Here is a 27525-nt window from a genome sequence, read left to right as displayed (position 1 = left end):
AAAATTTCTGCTACATAACTCAGAGTTCTAAAAAGGCAAGATTCTTGAAGGTTATACCTTTGTAGGTTGTGCTATTGTATAACAATCTTTCTCCCCCTGCCTCCCTACCTTCCCAAAAAAGCAACAACTTGGACTTAGGTAAAGGTCTGTGGTATGGACCAGAACTCTCTATTTTGATATACCTCCTCTTATTAATCTGTTAGTCTTATTAGTCTGTTTCCCAATCTCTTGAAAAGATTTTATGATTAGTAATCTTGGGAAAAGAGAAGCTGGGAATCCAATCAATAACAGTTTATTGTTAAATGCTGCACAAAGTCTTTCTTGCTCCTTTGGATATCCATTGACTCAAAAGTCATCTCAGCTATCTTGTCATACAGAAAAGCAGAAAGTTTAATACATAATTTGAATTTCAAACATCCTATTAAAATTGAGTCGGATACTGCCTAACCATAAATCAGATGTAAACCCTTTCCAATGTTACTTTATATTAAAAATACACATCACAAATCATATATTTAATTGAAAGAAAGGAGCTTTGACCCAGGCAATTTGGGCAGAAGTAGGATGTTTGAAAAATGTTTTATTTACAAACAGGAAACTATACATAGTAAAAGTGGCTTTCATGCACAGATTTATTTCCTACTATAAACTATTTCGGGTTACATTATGTCTTCAAAAGAAGAATATGGAAATTTCTTGAGTATCTGATATTTCATAATACAACAATCACTTGAAACATAATAAATTCTTAAAATTTATGGCTATGGGATATTGCGATTGACATATTAATAGAGAATAGTAATTTAACTCTGAATTAACTTAATATCCATGAAAGTTCAAGGCTTTATTTTCAGAGTGACAAAACTGCCAAAAGTAGTGATATGGTTCTGACAAGGAAACATTTCAAAGATGATTCCTGCTGCTGCTGCTGCTGCTGTTGTTTCTTGTTCATATTAGTTTTTCCAAAGAATTCTAGACAACACATTTTCTTTTTCTCAAAGAAAGAAATGTTCTTTGTCTGAACTGATAGGGTCAGGTAGCATTTTTTTTAACCCTTGTACTTTTCCTACTTAAAAGTATCCAAATACAGAGTGATACTTAATGATACTTAACATCATCAAATCATCTTTTTTCCGAGACCCAGTATGGCGAGACTATGAGACTATGTGGTAGCATGCAAGGTCCTTACATGTCTTATTTGAGGATAGTTTTATAATCCATGCATGAAGATGAAAAACCGATATACTCCTGTGTGGTTTCCTTCTTTTGGAGCTACACACTTGAATTTTGATCCTTGCATTCAGCCTTGTTCAGTTCTTCTTACCTTCCTGATTACCTAGCTATTCTCATTACAGCAACAAGTTCCACAAAGCTTGAAGATCTGAGCTATCTGGATGGACAGAGGAATACTCCTTTGCGGACCTCCATTCGCTTACCTTGGCACAGCACTGCTGGAGGGAGAGTTCAGCAAGAAATAAAAGGTAAGATTTATGGCAAAGCCATGATATAAAAGACCACTATCCCTTTTTTAGAAGGCCATGCTAACTCGTAGAAGCTGCAGATGGTGTATTTGTGGAAAACTGCTGAAGTCTGTTTCCTTCTTTATGACAATTCTTAGAACTGATTTATCCCACCTCAATTTGAACTTCTATTAAAACGTGAGGACTATGACTATTGTCAAGAGAAGAGAATATTTGTGGGTCAGGGTTGAACTGTGGGGTCCTAGGTGCTCTCGGAGCTTGGTTGTTTGCTTGCAGATGCTTCATTACCAAACTAGGGAAATCACCAGTGTTAGGTAACATCATCAGTGCTGACATCTAGCACTGATGATGTTACTTAGTTTTGTAATGAAATGTCTGCAAGAAAACCATCAGGCTCAGAGAGCACACTATATCTATGGTCATGAAAGACAAAGGTGACTTATTTTTAAATATTGTATTTTTTCAAAGTAATAAGTTCTGGGCCCAGAACATTATACCTGAGTATTTAAAGTCAACATTAGTTAGAACTCATTTTCCATTGCTTGATACCTGTTTTTATAAATTGCTGCCTTGTTTTCCCCCCCCGCTTTGGGCTGTCTATCTTCATATTGGGTATTCTCAGAATTTGTGACTTGTTCTGCTGCCTTTTCTCTTTCTAATTTATATGATAAATGCTGGATCCCCATCCTTTCCTTAATCCTCCTTCATATCTGTTAAGTCTTAAATCACACACTTATTTAGGAGAATTAGGGATAAGGCTTACTGAACATGATTGTTGAAACTAAGAGCATTTTGGGTGGAAAAATCTAGCGTGCTCATTAGAGAGCCTAACTTCCCAATTTGTTTAGCACTCCTACTGGAAGAAGGAGTCGTGTGAGAGTAATGGAACAGCCTGGACAAATATGTGTGTGGTTTTTTTCCCCCTTTAAAATCGACTCACTGTATCTGGACTAAATTATTGAATTTCAAAGCAGATTAGATGTTTCTGTAGGATTTAAGTTCTTTTTTTAAAAAATAAAAACAACAACCCCAGTTTTTTCATTGCTTTGTCTTCTCATAAAGTCTTTCCTTCTTTTAGCACGTTTTGTCCCATATAAGCCTCAAGATATTTTGCTAAAGCCATTATTGTTTGAAGTGCCAAGCATAACAACAGACTCTGTGTTTGTCGGAAGAGACTGGCTGTTTCAAACAATAGAAGAAAAGTTGAAGAATCCCAAGCAGACAGAGACGAGGGGAGCTGTTGTCATTGGAAATGTGGGATTTGGGAAGACGGCCATTATTTCCAAGCTTGTGGCACTGAGCTGCCATGGAAGTCGCATGAGGCAAATTGCTTCCACCAGCTCTGCTTCTCCCAAAAGTAGGTTTGAAACTTTTTTTTTTTCCTATTTAAGGAAAAAAATATTCAATTCATAAAGGGGAGCTATATATGTTTTTGTGTAAATGTGTCTTATATGGATAGCCATTCCTAAAGGGTAGTAAACTTTCCATTAACCGATCGTAAAACTGTTATTACCCCACCCCCATTAATATGGAAAGACAAGGTAGTCTTTGATTTACAACCATTTGTTTAGTCACTGTTGAAAAAACAGTGTTTCACTGTTTTACTACTGATATTCTCAGTCATCCAGACCATCGTTGTCCCAAAGGTGCTTATTCTGGAGGCAACTGGACTTTCTGGTTTTTCTTTCAAAGATGCTTTGCTTCTCATCCAAGAAGCTTCTTCAGCTCTGACTGGATGGTGGGGAATGGAAGGATTTATATTCCTTGCAGATAGCTGGTCATTTGCATCCTTTTAGAGAGCCATGTGATCAAAATTCAGGCGCTTGGCATCTGACTGATGACAGTTGCAATGTCCTAGGGTCATGTGGGCTTCTTTTCTAACTTTCTAACAAGCAAAGGCGATGAGAAAGCCAGATTCACCTAACAACCGTGTTACTCACTTAACAGTGATTGGCTTAACACAAGTGTCTTCAAATTTGACAGCTTTCAGACTTGTGGACTTCAACTCCCAAAATTCCTCCTCCAGTCAGCTCAGGAATTCTGAGAGTTGAAGTCCACAAGTCTTAAATTTGCGAAGTTTGAAGACCCTTGACTTAACAACTGTGGCAAGGAAGGCCATAAAATAGAGCAAAACTCAAGAAATTTCTCACTTAGCAACAGAAATTCTGGCCTCTGTTGTGACCGTAAGTCAAGGACTAATCTGTACATTGGTCCTGTAAACAGTCTTTTTTATACTAAGTGTAAAAGTTGTTTGGCTGCAGAGTTCACCTCCTTTATGACCTATGCGCTTTGCATTCCTTAATCCAACCCTAGGATCACTTGCCTATTGGGAGATTACTCCTATTCGCCTGGAGCGGAGATGAAGATGTGGTTCCTTTCTGCTCCATTCACTGGGGTAGTGTGCTTTTTCTCATAAAGATCCTGGAAAAGGTTCTGAAAGATGTGGGCCAAGAAGCTAAAGCGGCTTGGAAAAGGAAACTCTGAAGAAAATTAAGAGGAGGGTGGGGGCGGGGGGAGAGCAAGTGAAAGGCCCATTGTGTTGATGATGCCGCCTGCCATTTTCTTGGATCATGTTTTGGCAGGGAAACTGAAGAGCAATTTCTCCTGCAGGCTCCAGTGAAAAGTGTGTGGATCACGTCCAGATTCTAGTCAGTCTATGTCAGCCTTCTTTATCCACATGGGCAGGATTCTAGGTGCCATCTTATATGTGCCGGATGGGTTTGACAGCTGGTGACAGGGAGCTATTTATCCTGTTTCCAGAAATGATGCAAAAACTGGTGTGTGAAGAGAGGACACAGTGCTTTCAGCCAGAGGCTACAGATAAAATTGTGGAAGGCCAGAAGATCAACCACTTTAAAAAGACGTCTAGGGAGTTCTAAAGAAGAAAATAAACTCTAATTTAAAGGGGAAAAAATGGAAATTCATGTACTGGAAGAGAAGAAATAATTGTATATTCCTGGCAAAACTACAGATTCAATACTTAACTTATTTGTTTTGTTTCACAAGATGACTTTGTACCAAATTTGAATTGATTCAGTTGATGTTCATGTTCAGAGCTGGACACAAATTCTACTTCTCGCTTACCATTCTTTTCCCTTCCCTTCCTGATCACAGCATAGCTAATCACCACATTTAACAGGGCCCCTGAAACTGGGATGAACTTGAAAGGGGGGTGGGGGGGTTGTAGAATGGAAGGAAAGGTCTTTTTTCATCATGTATTCATTAGATGCCCTCTCCACACAGTATTTGTATACTCTACAGTAGCATGAGTGCTTTTGGCCTTGAGTTCTTGGCTGGTTTCTAAATACTGTTGAGGTCCATTGTATCTCATAATTAATGCCTGTCTGTCTATTTCTCCCCCCCTCTTCCCACCCACCTACATACACACCTATATATACTGTTCGCTGATTTGTAGCCTTTTTGGAGTAAGACTGCATGACAAAATGTGATTGTTTTTTCAAATTCCTGACATGAAGATACAAACAGAAATCAGTGTAGCATGACACAGTTTTGTGGTAGCAGGGGAAAAGAAATATGTGTGTTTGCATGCATGCACGTACAATGCCCTTTCTGTAATCCACTTCTTTGGAGATGCTGGCTTGTTTCAGTTAACTTCTCGTGCCAAGATTTTGTTACCAGGAGACTCCAAAGGGAAGCCTAGCCAGAAGCTATACTCTGGAGTCATAACTGGTAACACCTGAGAAAAGAACACAAAATTCAAACAAGGTTTAGGTTTCTCTTGAAGACTAAACATCTCCAGCATTACAGAGACATAATTTATACCACAAATGGATGCCGTCGGTTATAACTCTGGTCTCTGCTTCTTCCCCTGCAGCCAATGATCCTGGTCAGGAGATTCCGCTCAGCCAGCTCCCCCCATCTCTGGTTCCTTCAGCTGGTCCCAGTCCAGCCAAAACTTCAGCCGGTCCTCCTGTTGAGGAACATCAGAACCAAATGGATGAATCAGTTAGACGCCTTGCATCCAAGGTAGTACATTGAATGATATTTTCCCCCCCAGTCTTATGAAAATACAAAAGCCATGGTTTGTGAACATTCTCCCTGCGACATTTATACTGTACTTGTACACCCACACGTACGGTATATGTATATAAACAAACAATTCAGGTTGCTGTGTAGGTAGACAAGGCTGTGTCTCACCATTTTATTTTATTGTTTTCAGTTTAATAAAACTTGCTCACTTTGCTGCATGAAGGCAGAGAAGAGACTATTTTCCCCTTCCTAATTTTGCCGCTTCTATCTGACTTTGACAGAGTTCATCTGTAATTCCAAAAAGAACAACCCTTCCTCCTAGTAGTTTATTCAATATAACTTCCTTCCTCATCTTCATATGATGGGTATGAAGAGGGAGGGGGGAGAAATAAAACACTGGATTTAGCAGCTTACAGTGTGTTCGTCACTGATGTATCTAACAGTTATGTAAACTGGAATTAGCAGATTGCACCAGGGATCATTCTAATGCCTTTACTTTGGAGGAAGGATTGTGAAAATAGGAAAGCTTTGCAAAAGATTGGAAATAAAAGAGGATTTGCTTTGGTGTTGAAGTAGTTACTTAAAGTAACTATTATCCTAATGCTGTCATCCTCAATGCCATGCTATGTTTAGAAAGCACACACATTAATGTAATGTAATTTAATTAAAGCTATAGTTTTATGCACCCTTGCTTGGGTTTGCACTCTGGAATTCAGCTGTATTTCTGAATAATGGAGTACAATTGCTGAAATTAAATTGAATGTCCCTACTGTGAGTGCACTAATTGAATGTACCTAAACTGTGGAGACTCCAAAAGGAGGTTCATGACAATTATTTAATTCTTTGAAACCACACTTCCAAAGAAAGGTACAGTTGATTGTCAGCAACCAAATAGCATTCTGCTAAAAAGCAAACAAATGAACAAAATGACAGGCTGTACACACTGGATTGGGTTGCCACTCTATTGAATATGTGGACTAAAACTTTCTGGTTTTATTTACGTATTGGCAGGAACTTCCCCATGGGGTTAATGAGGTGCCATGTTTATTTCCTGTTGCTTTAACTGTTTATTCTGGCGTTGGATACAGAATGAATTCTTTCAATGTGCAACACAGGATCTCTGATGCTGACCAAGATTATAAGATGGAAAGTAGCAGCTTTTAAACATTTTCTCCTGCTGAAGAATTGATCCTAATTGGCCCCGGGGTGAGGTGGGGGGTGCTTTTGTTTGCAATTGGCATTGCCAAAAAAAGTTCTTTTGCTTCCTTAAATGAAGTGAAAGAATGATAAATTAGCTACATCTCCCCATTCCCAGTCCCTTAGATGATTTAGATGATGTAATGGGGGACAAAATGTGTCTGTATTCTTGAATAAGACAATGTTCTGTAGAATGGATGAAACTCATAATGAGTTTCTCTTGAAAACTCACATACTGGCCATCAAATGAATTATATCTGATGACTTTCAAGGGCCTTTTAAGACTTTCTGTGAAATACCGAGCATAAATGAAGAACTCTATCCTAAACGTTTCTTGAATATTCTTAAAACTCTTACATATTATGTATTATATTATGTAATGCAGAAGATTTTTTTAGAAAAGAAAAATAACGTTCTATAGACATATTTGTAAATGAAATTATACAGTTAAGAAAAAATGCCATATTGTGATTCTGCCGTTGCAAAAAATAAAAACAAATTACTCAACTGTTGCATAGAGAATTATATTAGATGTACAATGCTGGGAGCCAAATATATTTAGCTAACGGATGTAAAAATATATGCAAGCACACTGAAGAAAAAGGTTTGCTAATTTTAATTATTGCGTATTAAAATAGAGCAGTGAGATCTGCACATACACTTTGCATATTCTTCAGAGTTTTATGTCTCAAATGGTTAATTAAGGAATAATTAAGAGTGCATTTCACCCCGTGATACTCCTTTTTCATTATTTTGTGTGGTTATCAGCCAGAAATTCTAAACAGTGTTTTCTTTTTTTTAAAGGTTGTTGCCTATCATTACTGCCAAGCTGACAACACTTACACATGTCTTGTCCCAGAATTTGTGCATAGTATCGCAGCTCTACTTTGCCGGTCACCTCAGTTAACAGCATACAGAGAACTTTTGATAAAGGAACCACACCTACAAAGTATGCTTAGCCTTAGGTCTTGTGTTCAAGATCCTGTGGCAGCATTCAAACGAGGCGTGTTGGAACCACTGGTGAATCTTAGGAGAGGTAAGCAGGAAAACATACACGTGGCCAATATGGAAAAGTGTAGAGTATTTCATAGCAGCGGTCTGGAGAACAACGGAGAGGTTTCCTTTCTTTGAAAGAAGAGAACAAATACCATACAGAATGAAATGGGATGGGGGTGATGTAAAGAAGGTAAAGGTTTCCTGTTCAGTCGTGTCTGACTCTAGGGTGCAATGGTCACCTGTTTCCTGGCCAAGTGCTCATGTGACCAGCATGGCTATATGCCAAAGGCACACACAATTTTCCCACCAAAGTGGTACCTATTTATCTACTCGCGTTTGCATGCTTTCAACCTGCTAGGTGGGCAGGAACTGGAGCTCACACCATTGCGTGGTGCTCAGGTCTCAAACCTGAGGTGTCAAGCTTTCCAACTGACAAGCTCAGCACCTTTGAATGGTGTTATTATTAATTAAACTTGTATGCTGTTGGACTCTGGGGCAGCTCACAACAACCAAATAAATTACAGTGAATGATACATTGTTAAAAGATAGCAAAGCGTGATGAAGTGAGGGATTTCACTCTTCCTTACTCATTCCTTCCCTTCCCAGGGCTTCACAGCTCTTGTAAACAGCGGGGGAGCAATCTGGATCTCAGGATGAACCCCATTACAGAAAGCAGGTGCTTCTAGAGAGAAGACATACATCCAGGGTTCTAGAGATGGTATTACCGTGTATATATCATAGGGCTTTATAAGTAAAAATCAGCACTTTGGCTTGTACCCGGAAACAAATTGGTAATCAATGCAGTTCACGAAGCAGAGGTGTTACGTGGGTGTACCATGGCAAGGTGCTTGGTAACTAAGGTGACTAGGGCATGAATGACTATCTGAAGTTATGTTGCCAGATGGTATTGTGCAAAAGCTCTCTTGCCACAGATGACACCTTCTATTCTAGCAGGAGCTGTGAATTCATGGAGCTCTCCAGATTATGTATATATTTATTAGATAGGAGAGAGAGAGAGAAAGAGAGAGTTGATATATTAGTCTTAAATTAATAATGAACATTGGCATCAAAAGTTTTCTAGATTATAATTTTGTATATTTATTGATATACTTCCAAACTGTTTGATCTATACAATAATGGGAAACACAAATTATTCATGAGAGGCGCTGTGCATCCATTTGCAAAATGGAACCTCAGCAGTGGGTGCGTGCATATGTTTATTCCACAATCTAGAAATGCTTTGTAATCATTCCACTTTTGGCAAAGTTGCCACTCTCCAGATAAAATGAAATGCAATTGCTATCTGTTCATTTAAGTATATTTGTTAGATAGAAATTGAAACAAATACCAGCCTGGATTGCTACTTTTTGATGAAATAAGTGGATAAAACATGTACCACTTTTTTATCCACTTTAAGTGGATAAAACATGTACCACTTTTTTTCTTTTGGTTGTTAGTCATGCTTGATCATCTTCTCTATTGTTCCTAAGATTCTAAAATGACAACATAATACAGTATTTGTTTTATCTTTTTGGTCTATAATTCATTGTGTAAATTTAAAATGGGATGTTTGAGTTCCTTCAAGAAGGCGTGAAGCTACTCAGTGCTGTGTTGTTGTTTTTATTCTCATTGACCTTTGTAATGAATTTCAGAATTTGTGTCAGTATTGTTTTATATTAATATTTGTACCCTTTTTAGTTAAATCCTTCTATACAAAGAAGTGCTGTTGGTTATAATTAGATAGTGTGTGCTTAAAATATGTTTTTAATAATGTTTTCAAATAGAACAATAACAAAGAAATCACACCTTGAGAATTTTGGTAATACGTTGATAGATTATATTGCTGCATAAAAAAATAGCATAAAATATGAATATTTGGGCATGTAGGAACTGTTTTTCCAGGGAATGAAAGCACATTAAAGCATGTTGACTTCTTATCAATAAATATCTTGGACCTATTGTCAGCTTTTAAATTAGTACTATTGCCAAAAATAACATTTTGCTTGAGTGAACTATTTTAGTATTTATTTTTTTTAACAGTTTATTTATACATTTTCTTTTATCATACATAAGTGCTTTGTGAACAGCGTATTGTCTGGATCATTTGCTTACATAATAATATTTTTCTAGTTCCTAATTTCTACCTCTATTGTCCAACCATTGGTGAAACAAGTCCCATGTTTGAAAATATTCCGTATCTTCTTTTTTCTTTTATCTTTAATATATTTTAGCATTTCTATTAACATGCAAAGGATCATTTCTTTTTCAAAATATTTTAACTATTTAAAAGTATGACATGTTTTTGGGAAATTGTAAAGGAATCTTCACTATAGGTTTCTTAGAAAATAGGCCACTTTTTATATTTAAATAAGTTGGCCAATGTGTGTCAAGAGGAAATAGCCTTTTATTATTTGCTTCATCCTGTGTTCCATATATAAAATCAGAAATCTCATTGCTGCAATTTATTAATAAATGTTCTTACCTCTTTTGCTTTTTCACAATCGTGTCTTTCAGAACAGAAAATTTCAGAAGAAGAATGCATCATTTTGATAGATGGATTAAATGAAGCTGAATTTCATAAACCTGATTATGGGGATACAGTTTCTTCATTTATCACAAATATTATTTCTAAATTTCCACCATGGCTAAAACTGATCGTGACTGTAAGAACAAACTTTCAGGTAATATTTAAGCAAATGGTGGTATATTTTTTTCTCTGTTAATAACATTGCCCTCTCAGAACAGAAAATACTGTTTTAAATTTTACTTGGAAGGACTAATCTGAACACTTCGACAGTTTCTGCTCTTACTAACTATACATACCTAGCAATGGCTGTCATCATAGTTTATACGCAGTGGGGGCTTGTACAAAAGGTCATAATGTATTTGTTTTGAGTCTGCAATATTTGTATTCAAGTGTTTTCATTGTGTAGTAAGAATGTTGCTCCACACCAATGCCACTGTGAAGTCAGTTTGACTCACACTGATGCTTACTAAAATCTAAAACGTAGGAGTTGAGAGAAATGTAGCATTCTGAAGCATCTGCAGTGACCTGATTATGATTATGTACCACACAGGTCCTTTTGCTAGAATTTCTATTCTTCCCATTTTCTCTTTTGTTATGAAACATCTGTGGTTTCAAAGTTTTGTTTTTAAATTCCTTTTCTCCAATACAATCTGATTTCAAGGTGTATTGTAGACTATAAATCTCTGAATTGAAGAATGATAGGGATCAGTATAGAGCAGGATTCACTTCCCAATCTTGACCATGGCCTAACCAGGAAGACTATCAGAACAATATGTCAGAAAGTCATATGATTGTCCCCTATTAAAGCATATTGGGGAAAGGTTTTTCATGAGTATAAGATGTCTCATTGTTTTCCATATTCCCTTGTTTACTGTAAATTGGGACTTTAGCTTTTAAGTAACTCTTGTTTGGTCACAAGAACAGGGTTAGGGTCTACCACTGTCAAGTTATTAAACTTGACCTGTATCAAAGATAACCATTTTAGAGTGCAAATAAAATATTTTGAATGCTTTTTATATAAACCATTCAGGCAGACTAGAATAAATGCATTGGTTTGTTTTGTGTACATAAGGAATCTGGTTGTTGTTTTTTTGACCCTGATAATAAGTGTTTGAATATTTAATTGTCTGTATGAATATAGGAAATGAATAAAGGTATTGATAGACCAAAGTGTTCCTGTTCATTCAATAAATACAGACTAGTGCTAATGTGTCTTTCTGACTCTCACTCAAAAAGCTTTCACTAGCTTTAATTTAGCGTGGTTTTAAAATCAGTAGATATAATAACGAAGTTTGACAAATTGCTATAAAGTACTTATTTCTTTCTCCTTCTTTCTCTAATGCAGGAAATAACCAGCTCACATCCTTTCTTCACAATCTCCCTAGATGATTTTTCGGACAACAAAGAAATACAGTCTGATTTAAATGCATATATTCAGTACAGGATCAATGCCAGCCAGGATATAATAAACAATATTTCCCTCAATGGAAAAGTTGATGCCATAACTATTGGGAAAGTGAGCAACCACTTGATCTTGAGGAGCATGGGATCTTATCTCTATTTGAAATTGACGCTAGATCTCTTCCAGAAGGATCACCTGGTGATTAAAAGTGCAAGTTACAAAGTAGTTCCAGTATCGCTTTCTGAGCTCTATTTGCTTCAGTGCAACATGAAATTCATGACAAATTCAGCCTTTGAAAGAGCCCTCCCGGTGCTGAATGTGGCTCTAGCATCTCTTCATCCAATGACAGATGACCAGATCTTCCAAGCAATTAATGCTGGCCAGATACATGGTCAACAGGAGTGGGAAGAGTTCTCGCAGAGGATGGAGGCCCTTTCAGGCTTTCTGATAAAAAGACGTGACAAAACACGCATGTTCTGCCATCCCTCCTTCAGGGAGTGGCTTGTTTGGAGAGCAGATGGGGAAAGCACTGACTTCTTGTGTGAGCCAAGGTAAAATATAGGAGATATACTAAAGAGAAAAACTTTTTAAGAGCCATCATATTGTACACTTAGGTTGGTTGAAAGATACATAAATAAAAAGATGTGTGTGCATACCCAAAAGTAGAGTTGTTAAGGAATTAATTATTAATTATTAAATTTAGTAACAGCAAGGATGGTGTTCTCAACTGCTATAATGCTAGTGAGTCTGTCCGGCATTGAAAATTCTTCACCAAATTATTCTTGCACATACTTTCAGACAAGACTCTGTCAGGTTTGCAGAGATTATAGACACTCGGACAGACGGAATATTTATTTTACTTTATTTATTCCAAACGTTTATATATCTGCCCATCATATAGAATAATACGGTAGGAGGGAACCCATCGGAGGAATCCTATTAAGTTTTTAAATTTGGGACATTGATAAGTATTTTTCTGCCCCAGTTGTCATTTGTGAATCCTATAAATAAATTTGGGTACGGTCTGTAATGGAATTATTGATGTCTACGGTGACATTCATCTCATTTGGGTGGGGAAAAAAGTTCAGAGCTCTCTGAGATTTATGGGCCCCTGCTGCTTGGTGCTCTAAATTTAGAAGCAGTTCAAAATTTAATGAAGGAGAATGAACGAGCATGTTGGCTCCTGGAGAAATGCACTTCATCAGTCTCTTTTGCTGAGCAGATGTATCATTTGCATGCTAGTCCCGCTGCTGCTGCTGCCGTTCTGGCCATCCGAGCATTTCAGTATGCAAAATTGGGGACTTCGTGCCCAGCTTGTCTGTCCTTCGAGGCTTTCTTAGCTACACAAACGTAACACCGACTGAGGCTCTTAAAGGGTCTTCAGATGAGTTTTTCATGCCACCAAAAATGACAGTAAGGTACAACTGAAACCCAGGCGTGCTTTAAAAACACTGTGATATGACTTTGGGGGAGATTATTGTTCAAAATAAAAATAATGAAAGTTCAGTTACGTGTGTGAAAACCATTAAATACCACTAAAGTAATTTTCTCCAAGGTGTCTTTCAGTTCAGAGCAAAGAGGCATTTATCACAATAACCTTGTGGTAGACAGGTTGTGCTAGTCAAGGGTGGCTAACTTGCAGCCCCAAGTCTGCAGTAAAAAAAATTTGTGGCCCAGTAGGCCTGTCTGAGGATTCCCCAAACCTGAAGACATAATTTCCTCCTATTTTGAGGACAAAAGGAGTACATTATATTTATAGTTGTTATAGTTTATTATTATATTATGCTATGCTATGCTATGCTATACTATACTATACTATACTATACTATACTATACTATACTATACTATACTATACTATACTATACTATACTATACTATACTATACTATACTAATAAAACCTTATGAAAGCACACACACACACACACACACACACACACACACAGACTCTAGATCCATGATGGTGAACCCACGGCACGCATGCCAAAAGTAGCACGCAGAGACATCTCTGCTAACACGCAAGCCGTCCCCCCCAGATCAGGTCCACTGCGTATCCGCGTGCGCCTACTGCCAGCCAACTGATTGTCAGGTATTGCTGCGCATGCTTGGGGGGCAGGGCATGTGCGAGAGGCGCATGCACAGAGCACGTGGGGGTCACACATTCATGCACAGAGGCACACGGGGTTGCGCGCGCATGCGCAGGGGGCGGGAGGGTTGTGCGCGCATTGCATTATGGGTGCAGGCACGCGACGACAAAAAGGTTAGCCATCACTGCCCTAGATAGGCACAATTGACTCAGGAAGATTTCTAAAATCTCTTCCCCTGCCCTCCTCCCCCCAGTTGTACAGGTAGTCCTCAACCTATGACCATAATTGGGCCCAAAATTTATGTTGCTAAGTGAAATGTTTGTTAAGTGAGTTTTGCCCCCATTTTATGACCTTTATTGCCACAGTTGTTAAGTGAATCATTGCAGTTGTTAAGTTAGTAACATGGCTGTTAAGTGAGCCTGGCTTCCCCATTGAATTTGCTTGTCAGAAGGTCGCAAAGGGTAATCATCACTTGACCTCAGGACACTGCAACCATCATAAATAAGAAGAACCAGTTACCGAGCATCTGAAATTTTATCATGTGACCATGGGGATGCTACAATGGTCATAAGTGTGAAAATGGTCATAAGTCACTTTTTGCACTACTTGTTGTAACTGAACAGTCAGTAAATGAACTGTTGTAAGTCAGGGACTACCTGTATGTGGCTTCACCCATTTTGTGGCCCTCACCATCTCACAAAATGCTAAGAGTGTCCATTGTCACCAAAGCATTGCCTTCCCTTATCATTGTAATGAGTATAATTACTCAATAGTTGCCCTGAACTTCAAGATGGGTGGCATGTAAATTTAATAAATTACATTAAATTATACTGCATTACTTGATAATTCTTTTTTATTATTGTTTCTATGTAGGCAGCATATATTTTGATTGATCTTGAAAACTAATCGTTAGTCCTTAATTGGAAGGAAATTCTGAGGCTAGACTGAGAAGTTAGCAAAAAAAAAGCTTTCTGTATTATTTGAAGAATATAATATGGATAAATCCATGAGGTCACGAAGCTGAGCTCAAATAAGTGTTTACCTTTTTGTTTCTTTTAATCTCTTAACATGCATAACATATTAATCCATTGAAATACATTGGAAGTCATCTTTTTGAAGATCTAATGTTGACTTACATTAGCATAGTTACATTGCCATAGTTTTATTATGATTGGGGGAAAACCAAACTATTTGTATATCTGCTTACTGTTTGAATATTGTGCAGGGAGTTTGCACAACTTTGTAATCATGCATATTTATACTTGATTTGTACTGGTATTATAAATACAATATGTTTTCTTCCTAAAAAGAACTAGTTTAGTTTCAGAATGATGTACAAATAACAGAATAACAGACCAGAGTACCAGAGTTGGAAGGGACCTTGGAGGTCTTCTAGTCCAACCCCCTGCCTAGGCAGGAAACCCCACACCACTTCAGACCAGTGGTGGTCCAATCTCTTCTTAAAAACATCCAGTGTTGGAACATTCACAGCTTCTGGAGGCAATTTGTTCCACTGGTTAATTGTTCTAACTCTCAGGAAATTTCTCCTTAGTTCTAGGTTGCTTCTCTCCTTGGTTAGCTTCCATCTATTGTTTCTTCTGCCTTTGGGTGCTTTGGAGAACAGCTTTTCCAGCAAAAAAAAAAAAAAAAGGCCATTGGATAAGTTGAATGAGGACTTATAACCATATGATTTACTTACTGATCTCACTTAATGGCTTTCATAAAATGGTCATGAAATTGAATCTGGTCCCGTGGTGACTTGGTTTACAATTGCAACAACTTACAATCAAAATTCTACGTTCAATCCTGTTTATAAGTCAAGGACTATCTGTAGCGCTAATAGCTTTGTTACTTCCTAAGTTTAATATATTTTGACATTTAAACTTTAGGCAGAGGAAAGAGAATGACGATCTGTCGGTTGAGATATTCTGAAGGGACTTGTTAGGAACCTTTCAAAATTTGTCTCCATTCTTTTTATCGTTGCTTTTAGGAACGGGCATGCCCTTCTTGCATTCCTCTTTTCACGTCAGGAAGGCAAACTTAACCGTCAGCAAACAATGGAACTCGGGCATCACATTCTTAAAGCTCACATTTTTAAGGTAAGAGATATATTTTATTCTGCCATTTAATCTGCCCTTTTGTCTTATTCTTTGTTAGGTATTTCTGTCACAATGCCTTACATTACAACATTCGTGGTGCTTGGAAAGAACTGGAGGCCAAAAACCATTAAAGAACTGGCAGCTGTGACCTCATATTGTTGTGCAATATTATTGTTACCTCATAGTTGTTCTTTATTATTGTTACCTCATATACAAAAGCATGCCAAAACAATTTATAAAACACAAAATACCCCATTTTTAAAAACAACGGAGAAAAGGAAACAAATACAGAAACAAAAGCCATTACTTCAACATTCAAATAGAGAAGGCTTGGTTTAAGTACGGATTTTCAAGTGTAACATTAAATTATAATAATAGGTGCTCTGAGAATTTCAGTGATTTGAGCATTCCAGAATGGAGACAAAAGAGAGAAAACCTTTAAATATCACTAAACATGCCTTTCTGTGGGAAACTGGGAAACCCAGGCAATCATATTTCCATAGGCATCTTATCAGGGACTCTGAGTAGAAAATAAATGTTATAAATACATGCATTAAAATAATCTAATAAATCTGAATTTATCAGTGCCTGAATATTAATAGTTAGACTATTAGAATAGTTAGTTTAAGAGCATATTTGAATATCCGCTGAAGTTAGCAACAGGGTCTCCTGGTTATTCACAGACCTTCCATATTCTTGATGGCTCTTGGAATGCTTCCAAATCATTATGTCTATTCTTCTGAGAGAATCTAAACCCATTGAATGTGGCAGCATCCCAATTCCAGTACTTAGGAACAATCCATCCAAAAAGTGTCCGTCTTGCCTCAGTTTATTGACCTTCATCCACCCCATTCAGTAGATGCTGGTTGCAGATCCAGGAACATTGCTAACCTTTACTAACTCCTATTGATGACAGTCAGCTGTAGGGCTTTATCTTGATGCTAAATGCCGGTAGGATCAAAATCATGCCAGTAAATTATTCATGGCTCTCAGATACTACTTTCTGAATCTGTGTCTCCAAACCAGAATCAAAAACACCATGTACACCCTCATCCACACCATGTAACTATATAATGCATTGCTGTAAATTTCTCAAGGCAATATAGGAGGATATCATAATTGGTAGCATCAAAATGTCCCGAAATTGCACTTTCTCTGTCTCCCGTATGATTATCTGACAGGATGACCATAGTTATACTGTATGGGATTTTTTTTTGTTTTAATTGTTTTTAATGCTTGTATTGTTTGTATGGTTGCTTTATTTTCTAGATTTGTTTTTGTTACTATTTTAATTGTAAGCTGACCAGAATCATAAAATATGAGAGAGATGTCTATATAAATTGATTAGATAAATTGAATAGTTAGATAACTAGAAAGACAGATTATTTTTCTCCCCCAAAGCCAGACTGGAACTGAAATCGAAAAAGCTTGAGATAATTGGGGGAAAGACTAGAGCTACACCTATAGCATTCTCTCAACCACTTGTTCTATAAAGGGATATTAGTACTAGGGCAACCGTTAGCAAATCTCTGGATGCAGGGCGAGCTTCCTCAGGAGTGGACAGACCATTCAGGGACCTTTAAATTGGATGGGCAATTCTTTTTGTTCCAAGAGCTGCATCTCTATCTATCTGTATCTATAGTTACATGTCTGTCTCCCTTCCGGGCACTCCATCAGATTCTAGTTTTCTTTATGTTATAGGTCAGAAAAAAAGAAGAAGGTAAAACTCCCCCCCGCCCCCTTCAGGCAGGGAGAAAGCTCTGCTGCCTGTTGCTATATCCATGCAGTGGCACAAAAAACACTCATCAGGCAGCAGGGACAGACCCCAAGGCAGAGGTCTCATTCTCGCGGCCCGCGGGCCAATTGCGGCCCGCAGGACGAGATCCTGTGGCCCCCACCGTGATATGAAAGTATAATATTAGTGTATAATATAAATATAAAGTATAATATAAAGTATAATATTATGCGGCCCAGCCTCACCCAGACTCTGCCTCCAGCGGCCCCCAGGTAAATTGTGTTTGAGTCCCCTGCCCTAAGGCCTTTAGGGTTCAGAGTGGCTACATGTGCTTTAAAAGATTATACACCTAAAATATATATTTATGTTTGATAAGCCACTATGATAACCACTCTGAACTGTGAGAATTTTAGTCCATGAGGGCTTTTTTTTTTTTTTTAATGTCAAGGAACATCCAAGGCGTTATGTAGTTTCCCCTCCCTGCAATTCTGTTGTTTCAGTTTTTGTTATCATCACCTTTCATTGTGTCTCGCCAGGGGCTCGGTAGAAAAATGGGCATTTCTTCCAGTCACCTTCAGGCTCTGTGGATTGGCTACAGCACTGATAGTTTGTCCGCAGCACTTGCCTCTTTGAGAAATCTCTACACACCAAATGTAAAGGTAAGAAAATAAATTATTGGTTATGTTTCCAATTTGTGTTCTGATTGGTAGTTCGTATGGCAGGATGAGAAACAACTTTCTTTAAAAAAACAATAGAACTTGGAAATAATAGTAGGTTTTAAATGTGTTGAGAATTAGTTACAGTATGAAGAGAAATACTGGAATATTCCATCAGTCTTCAAATCATAAAGTTGAAAGATGCCCTGTCAGCCATTGTATCCAACCTCAGCTCAATTGAGGTTGTTTTTGAAAAGTTTTTTTCCCTTCAAAACTTCGTTGTTTTTGAAAAATTACTAGTTAAGATGGCAAACAGAACCAGTGAGAGTAAGGCCAGAAAAAGCAACCAATTTTATGAAAGAAGGCATGTGCTATTACAAAAATATGCCCAGATTCTGATATTTGGCGATCTGCACTTGCAGAATTAATCAAGAGAAAAACCTCAGTGGAAGAAAGCTGGATGAAGTCATTGCTTCTACAAATATTAAGGCTAGACAAGTTAAGGTGGCCAAATTCTCTATACAGGGTAGATAGAGTTCTACCTTTTATATTATGAATGGGTGTACATTACTTGAATAAACTGATTCTTCATTTACATCAAAGTCATCCACACTGGACTAGCTGAAGTTAGCCCCAACTGGGATTCCATTGAATGTAATCATACTTCAAATTAATCGAATCAAATGTCCTCATTAGTGTCATTTGGCCTGATACACTACCATTAGAGGACTAGAGATTGTGTGTGTGTGTAGTCTTTATAATTTTAAGAATTATAACATTGTAATTGTTTAATAGTGAGCCATAGAATTCAGTGCAACTCAGCTTGCATTTGTATTAAGGAACTGTAATCTGTAGGATTCTAAATTTATGGTAATAATGGCAGCAGTTATACTGAGTAAATTGCCAGTGAATTGCCATAATAATGTTTATTAGCTTACTCCAGAGCAATATTTAAGTGGAAAATCATACTGAGTCAATTAGATTAAAGTCTGTGACTGCAGCAGTCCCAGATAAATATTACATTAAGATATTACTAAAACATGTTGGGAGACCATTGGTCTCTCTGGTTCTCTTATACAGAAAATGCTATAATATGCTCCTTTTTCTTCCGTTCAATCATGTCTGATTCTTGGAGACTGAATGGGCAGGTCTCTGCAGTTTTCTTGGCAAGGTTTTTCAGAAGTGGTTTGCCATTGTTTCCTTACTAGGGCTCAGACAAAGTCACTAGTCCAAGGTCACTCAGCTGGCTTTGTGCCCAAGTCAGGACTAGAATTCCCATTTTCCTGGTTTCTAGCCTGATGCCTTAATCACTACACCAAATCTGCTCTGTTTAATATGCACAGGTAGTCCTCGACTTACCATCATTTATTTAGTGACCATTCAAAGTTACATCACTGAAAAAAGAGACTTATGACCATTTTTCACACTTACAGCCATTGCAGCATTCCATGGTCACGTGATCAGAATTTGAATACTTGGCAACTGGTTCATATTTATGACGGGTGCAGTGTCCTGGGAAGGTGTGATCACCTTTTGCGACCTTCTGACAAGCAAAGTCAATGGGGAAGCTCCAGTGATTCACTTAACAACTGTGGCAAGAAAGGTCGTAAAATGGAGCAAAATTCACTTAACAACCATCTCACTTAGCAACATAAATTTTGGGCTCAATTGTGGTCATCGGTTAAGGACTACCTGTATAGATTGTATTAAATGTTATGCTGAACATCAGTTAGTTGCTGTAGATTATAAAAGTGGCATCTAGACAATAGATACTGCACTTGTGAAATGAATAATTTAAGGCACAGCAGCCTATAAATATGACCCATAATAATAATGCAAACACAGAGGACTGTGTGCCATTGTGTGCATAAACAGCTTATACAATCATTCTTATTCCTTTTAAACCTCCTGCCACCTGGGTTTATATAATTCTTCTTTGTCCCAATTAGAAGGTTTTGGGGGGATAGCATAGGATGAAAAAAGTAGACTTTTTTCAGAATGTCTTCATCTTAAAAAAAACAAAACAGAAGGAGCAACTTATATATTTTATTGCTCACAACAAGGGATACCCGTGCTTTCCTTGTTGTTGATTTTTATAAAGTATAAAGGACAGTAGTGAAATTTCAATCTGTAGCTTTAACTTATTGGAATTGATTAGCACCTTCCTTACAGTTTTGATTGGTTTGGGCTGTCATTTTTCTGTGTACATTTGAATTGTTGTATAAGTTTCAATCAGTGGTGGGATTCAAATTTTTTTACTCCTGGTTCTGTGGGTGTGGCTTGGTGGGCGTGGCAGGGGAAGCATACTATAAAATCCCCATTCCCTCCCCACTCCAGGGGAAGGAAGGTTACTGCAAAATCCCCATTCCCCACCCCACTAACCTGCTTTCCAGCTCCGTTCTCCTTTGCAGGGCAACAAAAGGAGACCCAACCGATCAGCTGGGACTCAGGAGGCAGAGAATAGATGGGGGCAGGGCCAGTCAGGTGGGATTTGCCGGTTCTCCGAACGACTCAAAATTTCCACTACCGGTTCTCCAGAATTGGTCTGAACCTGCTGAATACCACTTCTGGTTTCAATGTTTATTTAGTCTTAGATTATATAGCTGGTCCTTGACTTACAACATTTAGTGATTAAAGTTACAATGTCCTGAAAAAAGTGCCTTAAGGGTTTCACATTTATGACTGTTGAAGCATGCTCAGGGGATCAAAATTCAGACACTTATGGCTGTTGCAGTGTCCTAGGGACATGAGACCACATTTTACAACCTTCTGACAAGCAAAGTCAACGGGGAAGCCAGATTCATTTAAGAACCATGTTAATAACTTAACAACTGCAGTGATTCACTTAATAATGTGGCAAGAAAAGTGCAAAGTTCACTTAACAACTGTCTCGCTTAGCAACAGAAATTTTGGGCTCAACGTTGGTCATAATTTGAGGACTACCTATAAAATAATAAAGGATAAATATATATATACATATTTTATTAATAGAATAAAGGAGTGGCCTTTGGGTGAATCAATTTCATGCTTTAACACTCAGAATCAAATGAATTTCAAAAATAATATTATCAAAATGAGATGGCAATTTATTTATTTTTAAACCTAGGTGAGTCGTCTGCTGATTCTGGCTGGTGCAAATGTAAATTACAGGACAGAAGTCCTCAACAATGCCCCAATATTGTGCGTGCAATCCCATCTTGGGCATGAAGAAATGGTCCTCCTCCTTCTAGAATTTGGGGCTTTGATTGATGGAGCGTCTGAAAATGGGATGACTTCACTTTGCTGTGCAGCAGCTGCAGGCCATATGCACATAGTTTCACTTCTTAGCAAAAGAGGAGCCAAGGTAAGTGTCATAAGAGGCTTTGCATGCTTGGAATTGTAGCAATTGCAATGGCACTTAGACTTATATTCCTCTCCACGGTGCTTTAGTTGTAGCAGGCTTTCTGTCAGTGAAACGTAAAAAATTATGTATAAAACTGTAACCATGGGGCTGATGTCCTGCTCAAGTTTACGCAAAATTGCTTGAAGAAAATTCAAGTTAAAGCCACATGATGCAACAACATATGACCCTACTTCCCTAACATTTAGTGTCACTTAAAGAGTTGGGGATAAGTATTTTTATTACTTGAGAATTATTTACCAAGAAATGGTTAAAATGGTAATATAAGTAATGAAATGGAAGCATTAACAGAATCCTTGAGGAAGAGTAGATGCTTTGCAAGAAGTAAAAGAAATGAACAGGGGAAAGAGCTCAAATTGAGACATGTGTTGTTCAGAGGTGTAAGATTATTAGAAGAAGCTTGTGCCCTTCCAGAGATTTGAGAGGTAGAATATTGACGTGTACTTGTGCGTGCTACAAAATCAGCCTCATCCAGTGGCCTCTATGGAGAGCAAGAAGGGTCATGCTTACAAGAACAGCAGCACTACTGTCAACTGTAAGTTGGCCGAATTGAGGCCATGTTTATTTTTCCACTTCAGTGCTGACACATACTGGAGCTAAGGGATAGGCAAGGGGGAATAGAGATAGCTGGGGTGCTGTAGCCAAAACAAAATGCTTCCCCATGGGAACCAAGGACAAATCCCGCAGGTGTTCAGAAGGAGGAGACTGAAGTCATCTAGCAACTGGACTGTATGCTGACTGGACCATGTGACTGAGGGTTTGAGGGAAGTGACAAACTTTCACTTTTAATTAGGTGGAAACCGCAGGAACTTTTAGAGTCGCTTTTCACCAGATCAGTGCCAGTATGATATTTCCAATAAAGCTATTCCTTGAGGACTTCGCCTGCCTCAAAGTTTTGCTTGATATGGGATTATTACTTGGAACCCTGACAACTACATAAGCCCCATCCTTTTTCTGTGGGTTTTGACATTGCAAACATACCCTAAAATGTATAGCATGACACTCCAGTGCAATTTTTGTGGGATCTTGAGCTTGCTGTAGCTTTGATCTCATCCCTCCCTTTCTACAGATTCTTTTGAGTCAGGAGAAATAATTACTAATTAACAGATTGCCTCTCCCTCCAACACATTTTATAGTGCTGTTATTGCCTTTTTCTTCTTTCTCTAAGCTTCCTAAAGCATCAGTGTATAGTCAAATTAGATCACCCCTTTATTGTTGTTGTTGTTGTTGTTGTTGAGGTTCACAGCCTTTGGGGCTGGTTGGTAGCTCAACAGCTCAAGTCCTAACCAAGGACCTAGGAACTGTTAAGGTAGCGTCGGAGGATATAAGCTGTTCCAAGTAGGGTGGGTTTTTTTGTAGACTCAGGGTATTCAAGTCTGATAAATTATTATTAATTATTATTACTTTGATCTATCACACACTGTTTCCCGTTGTTGATACTATGAAGGAAACATTGGCTAGTAAATAATTCTTGGTACCCTGTAATGTTTGATGACTGATAGGTTGCCAAGAAATCCTGCGATAGGATTTTTATCTTTTGCATGTACCTTGGCCAATCTTTTGTGGCTGAAAAGCAACTACTACAGTGGTTTATAATACCTACATTGAAATCATTTGGGGAAGGGAAAAATCATTTTGTTTGAAATGTATTATCAGGCCTTCTAATAACTCTTTTTTTAAAAACGACCTTATAATAAATTTAGTGTCAGCAGAGGGTATGTTTGTTTTGTAATATGTGGAGTGCCGAAACCAAAGCCCTAAAGGCCTCAGGGGGTCCTTGTCCTGGTAGGATGGACTCTTAACTGGATTATATTAGATTGTTATTTTGGTTATTATTTTGCTTGATGCATCATTTTCTTCTCCCTTTAAAATAGATCGATCACTTGGACAAAAAGGGACAGTGTGCTTTGGTTCACAGTGCTCTAAGAGGTCACTCTGATATTCTCGAATATATGCTCAGCATAGATTGGCAGACTTCGCCTCACCAGCAAAGCTCCCTGTCAAAGAAGCAGGCTCTTCAGCAGGCCCTGACTGCCTCTTCAAGCATGGGACACGGCCAGGTAACTTGTCTCCTCCTCTCGGTTTTCCACAGCCTCACTCCTTCGGGGTAGACCAGATTAGGAAAGTCATGGGGGGGGGGAGCTTTTATTATAGAGCTGTTGTAACAGAATCTCACCAGTATGAATACACCTCCATCCCCGTCCTCCCTTCTTTATGAGAACTTGGGAGTTTCTTGTCTGTAGTGCCTTCTCAGGCTACAGTTCTGGCCTGGACTCAGGTTTCTTTTATCTACTCTTTTGGTTCCAGCTCTTCTTCCTGTTCCTCAAGGTTTGTTCCAACTGCTCATTACATCTGTTCATAAATTTAAAAAACAGATGCTTTCCCCCCATATAAAGAACTATATTTATTGCATCTTTGTGTAATATGGGAACCCCCCGAAAAAATGGTTAGCATATACAATAGGCCTGTTTATACTGGACTGACACTGAAGCCAGCCTGCACCACTGCCAAACTTGGATGCTCACAATTTTAATAAGTATAGTAAAAAGAGTCTTGACTGGTATTATATTTTTTTAACTGCCTTTGATTTTGGGCTTGGTTTCAGCTAGCTAGACAACATACTTTAGTTTGCAACTAAAGCTACTTCATTGATGATGTTGGGCTCAAAAGTTCAGCTGATGCATCTATAATTTTATGAAATTAATCTTTGCTTGTACACTTTTAACATCTGTAATATTTTATTACCACTTTTAAAAACATGTCGAACTCTATGCTATGCATGGAGTAAAGCAGGATTAGGTCTCCTGTGTAAATAGAAGATTCCTTTTGGTTTTAAAATAAAATCCAAACAAAGTGAAAATTTTCTGTTTAATTGGAACAGAATATCCAGATAGTTATGAACAATAATGATTTGTGATTCAATTCATATTGAAATAGTTTGCTTTTTTATGCGTTCCTTCATTATTAGCAGTAGATCCTGTAGAGCAGGGCCGTCAAACTCGCAGCATCACGGCTTCATCACATGACATATCATGACATTTCCCCCCTTCTCTAAACTGGGCATGGGCGAGGCCAGTGCATGACACATCTGGCCCACGGGCCACAAGTTGGACACCTCTGCTTTAGAAGCTTCTGAAAGAAATTATCTACTGTATAAAAAAAAAACAGTAAAAACAAAGAATTGCTTCTTTAATTTTTTGTTTTAAGTGAGGCAGAATATAAATCCAAAATAGCAAGTTAATATAGACGAGTGTGTGTGTGTGTGTGTGTGTGTAGGTGTAGGTGTGTGTGTATGTATGTGTGTGTGTGCGTGTGTGTATAGCTTACAAAATGTTCAAGGTAAGGCTCACACACACACCCTCCCATGTCACAGTCCTGCCAACCTTCCCTTCTGTTTGTTTTTGATCTTAACAGCTTTTTTTTTTTACTTTAAAGGTTATTCTTTACTGATGTTTTACTTTTTTCTGCTTCTTAATTGTTAACTTTTATTTAACCCTCCTATCAGGGAGGCACCTAAGATTCAAACTTCAGGCTCCAAAAATTCCATTGTGGGAACAAATTTTCACCCTCTAATAGGCATAAATGGCTTTTTTTTTTTTTTTTTTTTTGGTGAAAGGTCACAAAGCATAGAGAGGCATTTATTACACTGGTTTGTTGCAATCAGTCCTCTCATTCGTGAGCCAAGAAACTTCTCAACAAGAAATTCCTTTGAGGTTCACATCACACCCAGACCCTAGCATAGAAGTGGCCTCTTACCCAAATATCACAGATTTCCCCTTCAGTCAGACATACATCTGCTGAGAATAGACATGGGAATTTATAACAGAGTGTGTGAGCAAACAGGCTATGCAGATGAGGCTTTTTTGTGTCAGAGAAAAGGGAATTTGAACTGACTTTTGCTGGGAATATAACTGCTGAGAATTAGAAATAACAAAAAAATCCCTTTTATTATTGTTCATAACTTGATCAAAATGCACAAGAGTATCTGCTGTCCTGAACCTAACCCTCACCAAGAAGAAAGAATTGGTTGAAGAATGGTGATGAATGTGTTCTGGGAAAATGATTGTGTTATCTTTGAATTTATAATATCCAGAAGCAAAAAGTACTGAGTCATACCTGCGTAGTAATGAAGTTAATAATTCTGTAAAATCTCAGAAGTTGGAACATGGCTGTGCACAGGATGTAACAGATGGATGTGAATTCATGCTAGACCTCTGCAGACCTACAATTTTGTGCTCTTTGTGTTTCCTCCCACAGGCCAAGGCAATACATCTAATACTGCTCCTCTAGTTGGTATGATAAAGAGGCTAGTAATTGTGCTACAGTATTCAACTGCAGAGCAGCCTGTCCTTTCTTCTCCTCTTCCTAGTCCAGATGTGCCGAGAGGGAGAGGAAAATAGGATACTAATTTGTGTTAAATTTGGCTGCTTGCAGGGTTCATAGGCCATTCCATAGGATTCAAATTCACAAATTTTGTTTAAAATAATTATATAATGATCAAAGATTAAAACCAAGATAATACATTATAAAACAGCTGTATATACATACATCGGAATTCAAACATTAAAAAGAGGCATTACTCATCTAGAACAGTGATCCCCAACCTTTTTTACGCCGCGGCCCGGTATCCCCAACCTTTTTTATGGCGCGGCCCGGTACGGGATTAGCTGGGCGCCGCCATCTTTTTGATGAAAACGTGCTTCCGGTGACCTTTCTACCCGGAAAAGCTCACCGGAGCGCTGGCGCCGCCATCTTTTTTGATGAAAACGTGCTTCTGGTGAGCTTTCACCCGGAAAAGCTCACCGGAAGCACTTTTTCATCAAAAAGATGGCGGCGCCACTAGCCAGCGCCCGGTAGGACTTGTTCCACGGACCGGTGGTTGGGGACCCCTGATCTAGAAAGATACTAATAGCATCCCTGCCTGTTTGGCTTGATGAAGTAGCTAAGTCTTCACAAATCATTGATCATCAGGGCTATTCAAATGTCTGGAGAGATACCACTTGACAACAGGGGGTAATGAGAAGCCATGTTTCTTTCGCTCTTCTAAGTGGCAACCTCTGATCCAGGGTTAGATGATGCACAAAAAAACCCACAAACAGTTTGCTGCAGACAAGCAGATTAAGGACATAGACTTTCTGGAACCATATCCTGTGGTCCGGTGAGACCAAGATAAACTTATTTGGTTCAGATGGTGTCAAGCGTGTGTGGCGGCAACCAGGTGTGGACTACAAAGACAAGTGTGTCTTGCCTACAGTCAAGCATGGTGGTGGGAATGTCATGGTCTGAGTGCTGCCAGCACTGAGAAGCTACAGTTCATTGAGGGAACCATGAATGCCAACATGTACTATGACATACTGAAGCAGAGCATGATCCCCTCCCTTCGGAGACTGGGCTGCAGGGTAGTATTCCAACATGATAATGATCCCAAACACACTTCCAAAATGACCACTGCCTGCTAATGAAGCTGAAGGTAAAGGTGATGGACTGGCCAAGCTTGTCTCCAGACCTAAACCCTATTGAGCATTTGTGGGGCATCCTGAAACGGAAGGCGGTGGTGCGCAAGGTCTCTAACATCCACCAGCTCCGTGACGTCATCATGGAAGAGTAGAAGAGGACTCCAGTGGCAATCTGTGAAGCTCTGGTGAACTCTATGCTCAAGAGAGTTAAGGCAGTGCTGGAAAATAATGGTGGCCACACAAAATATTGGCACTTTGGGCCCCATTTGGACATTATCACTTAGGGGTGTACTCACTTTTGTTGCCAGCAGTTTAGACATTAATGGCTGTGTGTTGTGTTATTTTGAGGGGACAGCACATTTACACTGTTATACAAGCTGTATACTCACTACTTTACATTGTAGCCAGGTGTCATTTCTTCAGTGTTGTCACATGAAAAGATATACTTAAATATTTACAAAATGTGAGGAGGTATTACTTCTGTGATATACTATATATAG

General features: G+C 38.4%; 1 protein-coding gene across 5 annotated transcripts in view; it reads left to right on the top strand.

The window, feature by feature from the left end:
- The window catches only part of TANC1 (tetratricopeptide repeat, ankyrin repeat and coiled-coil containing 1), a 153437-nt gene that overhangs the window by 107157 nt on the left and 18755 nt on the right, over positions 1-27525 (top strand). For all 5 annotated transcript variants that reach the window (XM_026674439.2, XM_087949930.1, XM_087949929.1 and 2 more), the window contains 10 exons: positions 1356-1481; positions 2560-2838; positions 5317-5468; positions 7473-7704; positions 10179-10345; positions 11537-12144; positions 15670-15778; positions 18050-18172; positions 21276-21512; positions 23444-23629. In XM_026674439.2, the coding sequence (XP_026530224.2) occupies positions 1356-1481; positions 2560-2838; positions 5317-5468; positions 7473-7704; positions 10179-10345; positions 11537-12144; positions 15670-15778; positions 18050-18172; positions 21276-21512; positions 23444-23629 (2219 nt within the window). The remainder of the gene's footprint in view (positions 1-1355; positions 1482-2559; positions 2839-5316; positions 5469-7472; positions 7705-10178; positions 10346-11536; positions 12145-15669; positions 15779-18049; positions 18173-21275; positions 21513-23443; positions 23630-27525) is intronic.

The sequence above is a fragment of the Notechis scutatus genome, chromosome 1 (assembly GCF_049901735.1).
Source record: "Notechis scutatus isolate UNSWTSFEM ecotype Mainland chromosome 1, rNotScu1.2, whole genome shotgun sequence".
Classification (NCBI taxonomy): domain Eukaryota; kingdom Metazoa; phylum Chordata; class Lepidosauria; order Squamata; family Elapidae; genus Notechis; species Notechis scutatus.
The sequence above is the reverse complement of the archived record's forward strand: the minus strand, read 5'-3'. Positions and strand labels throughout refer to the sequence as shown.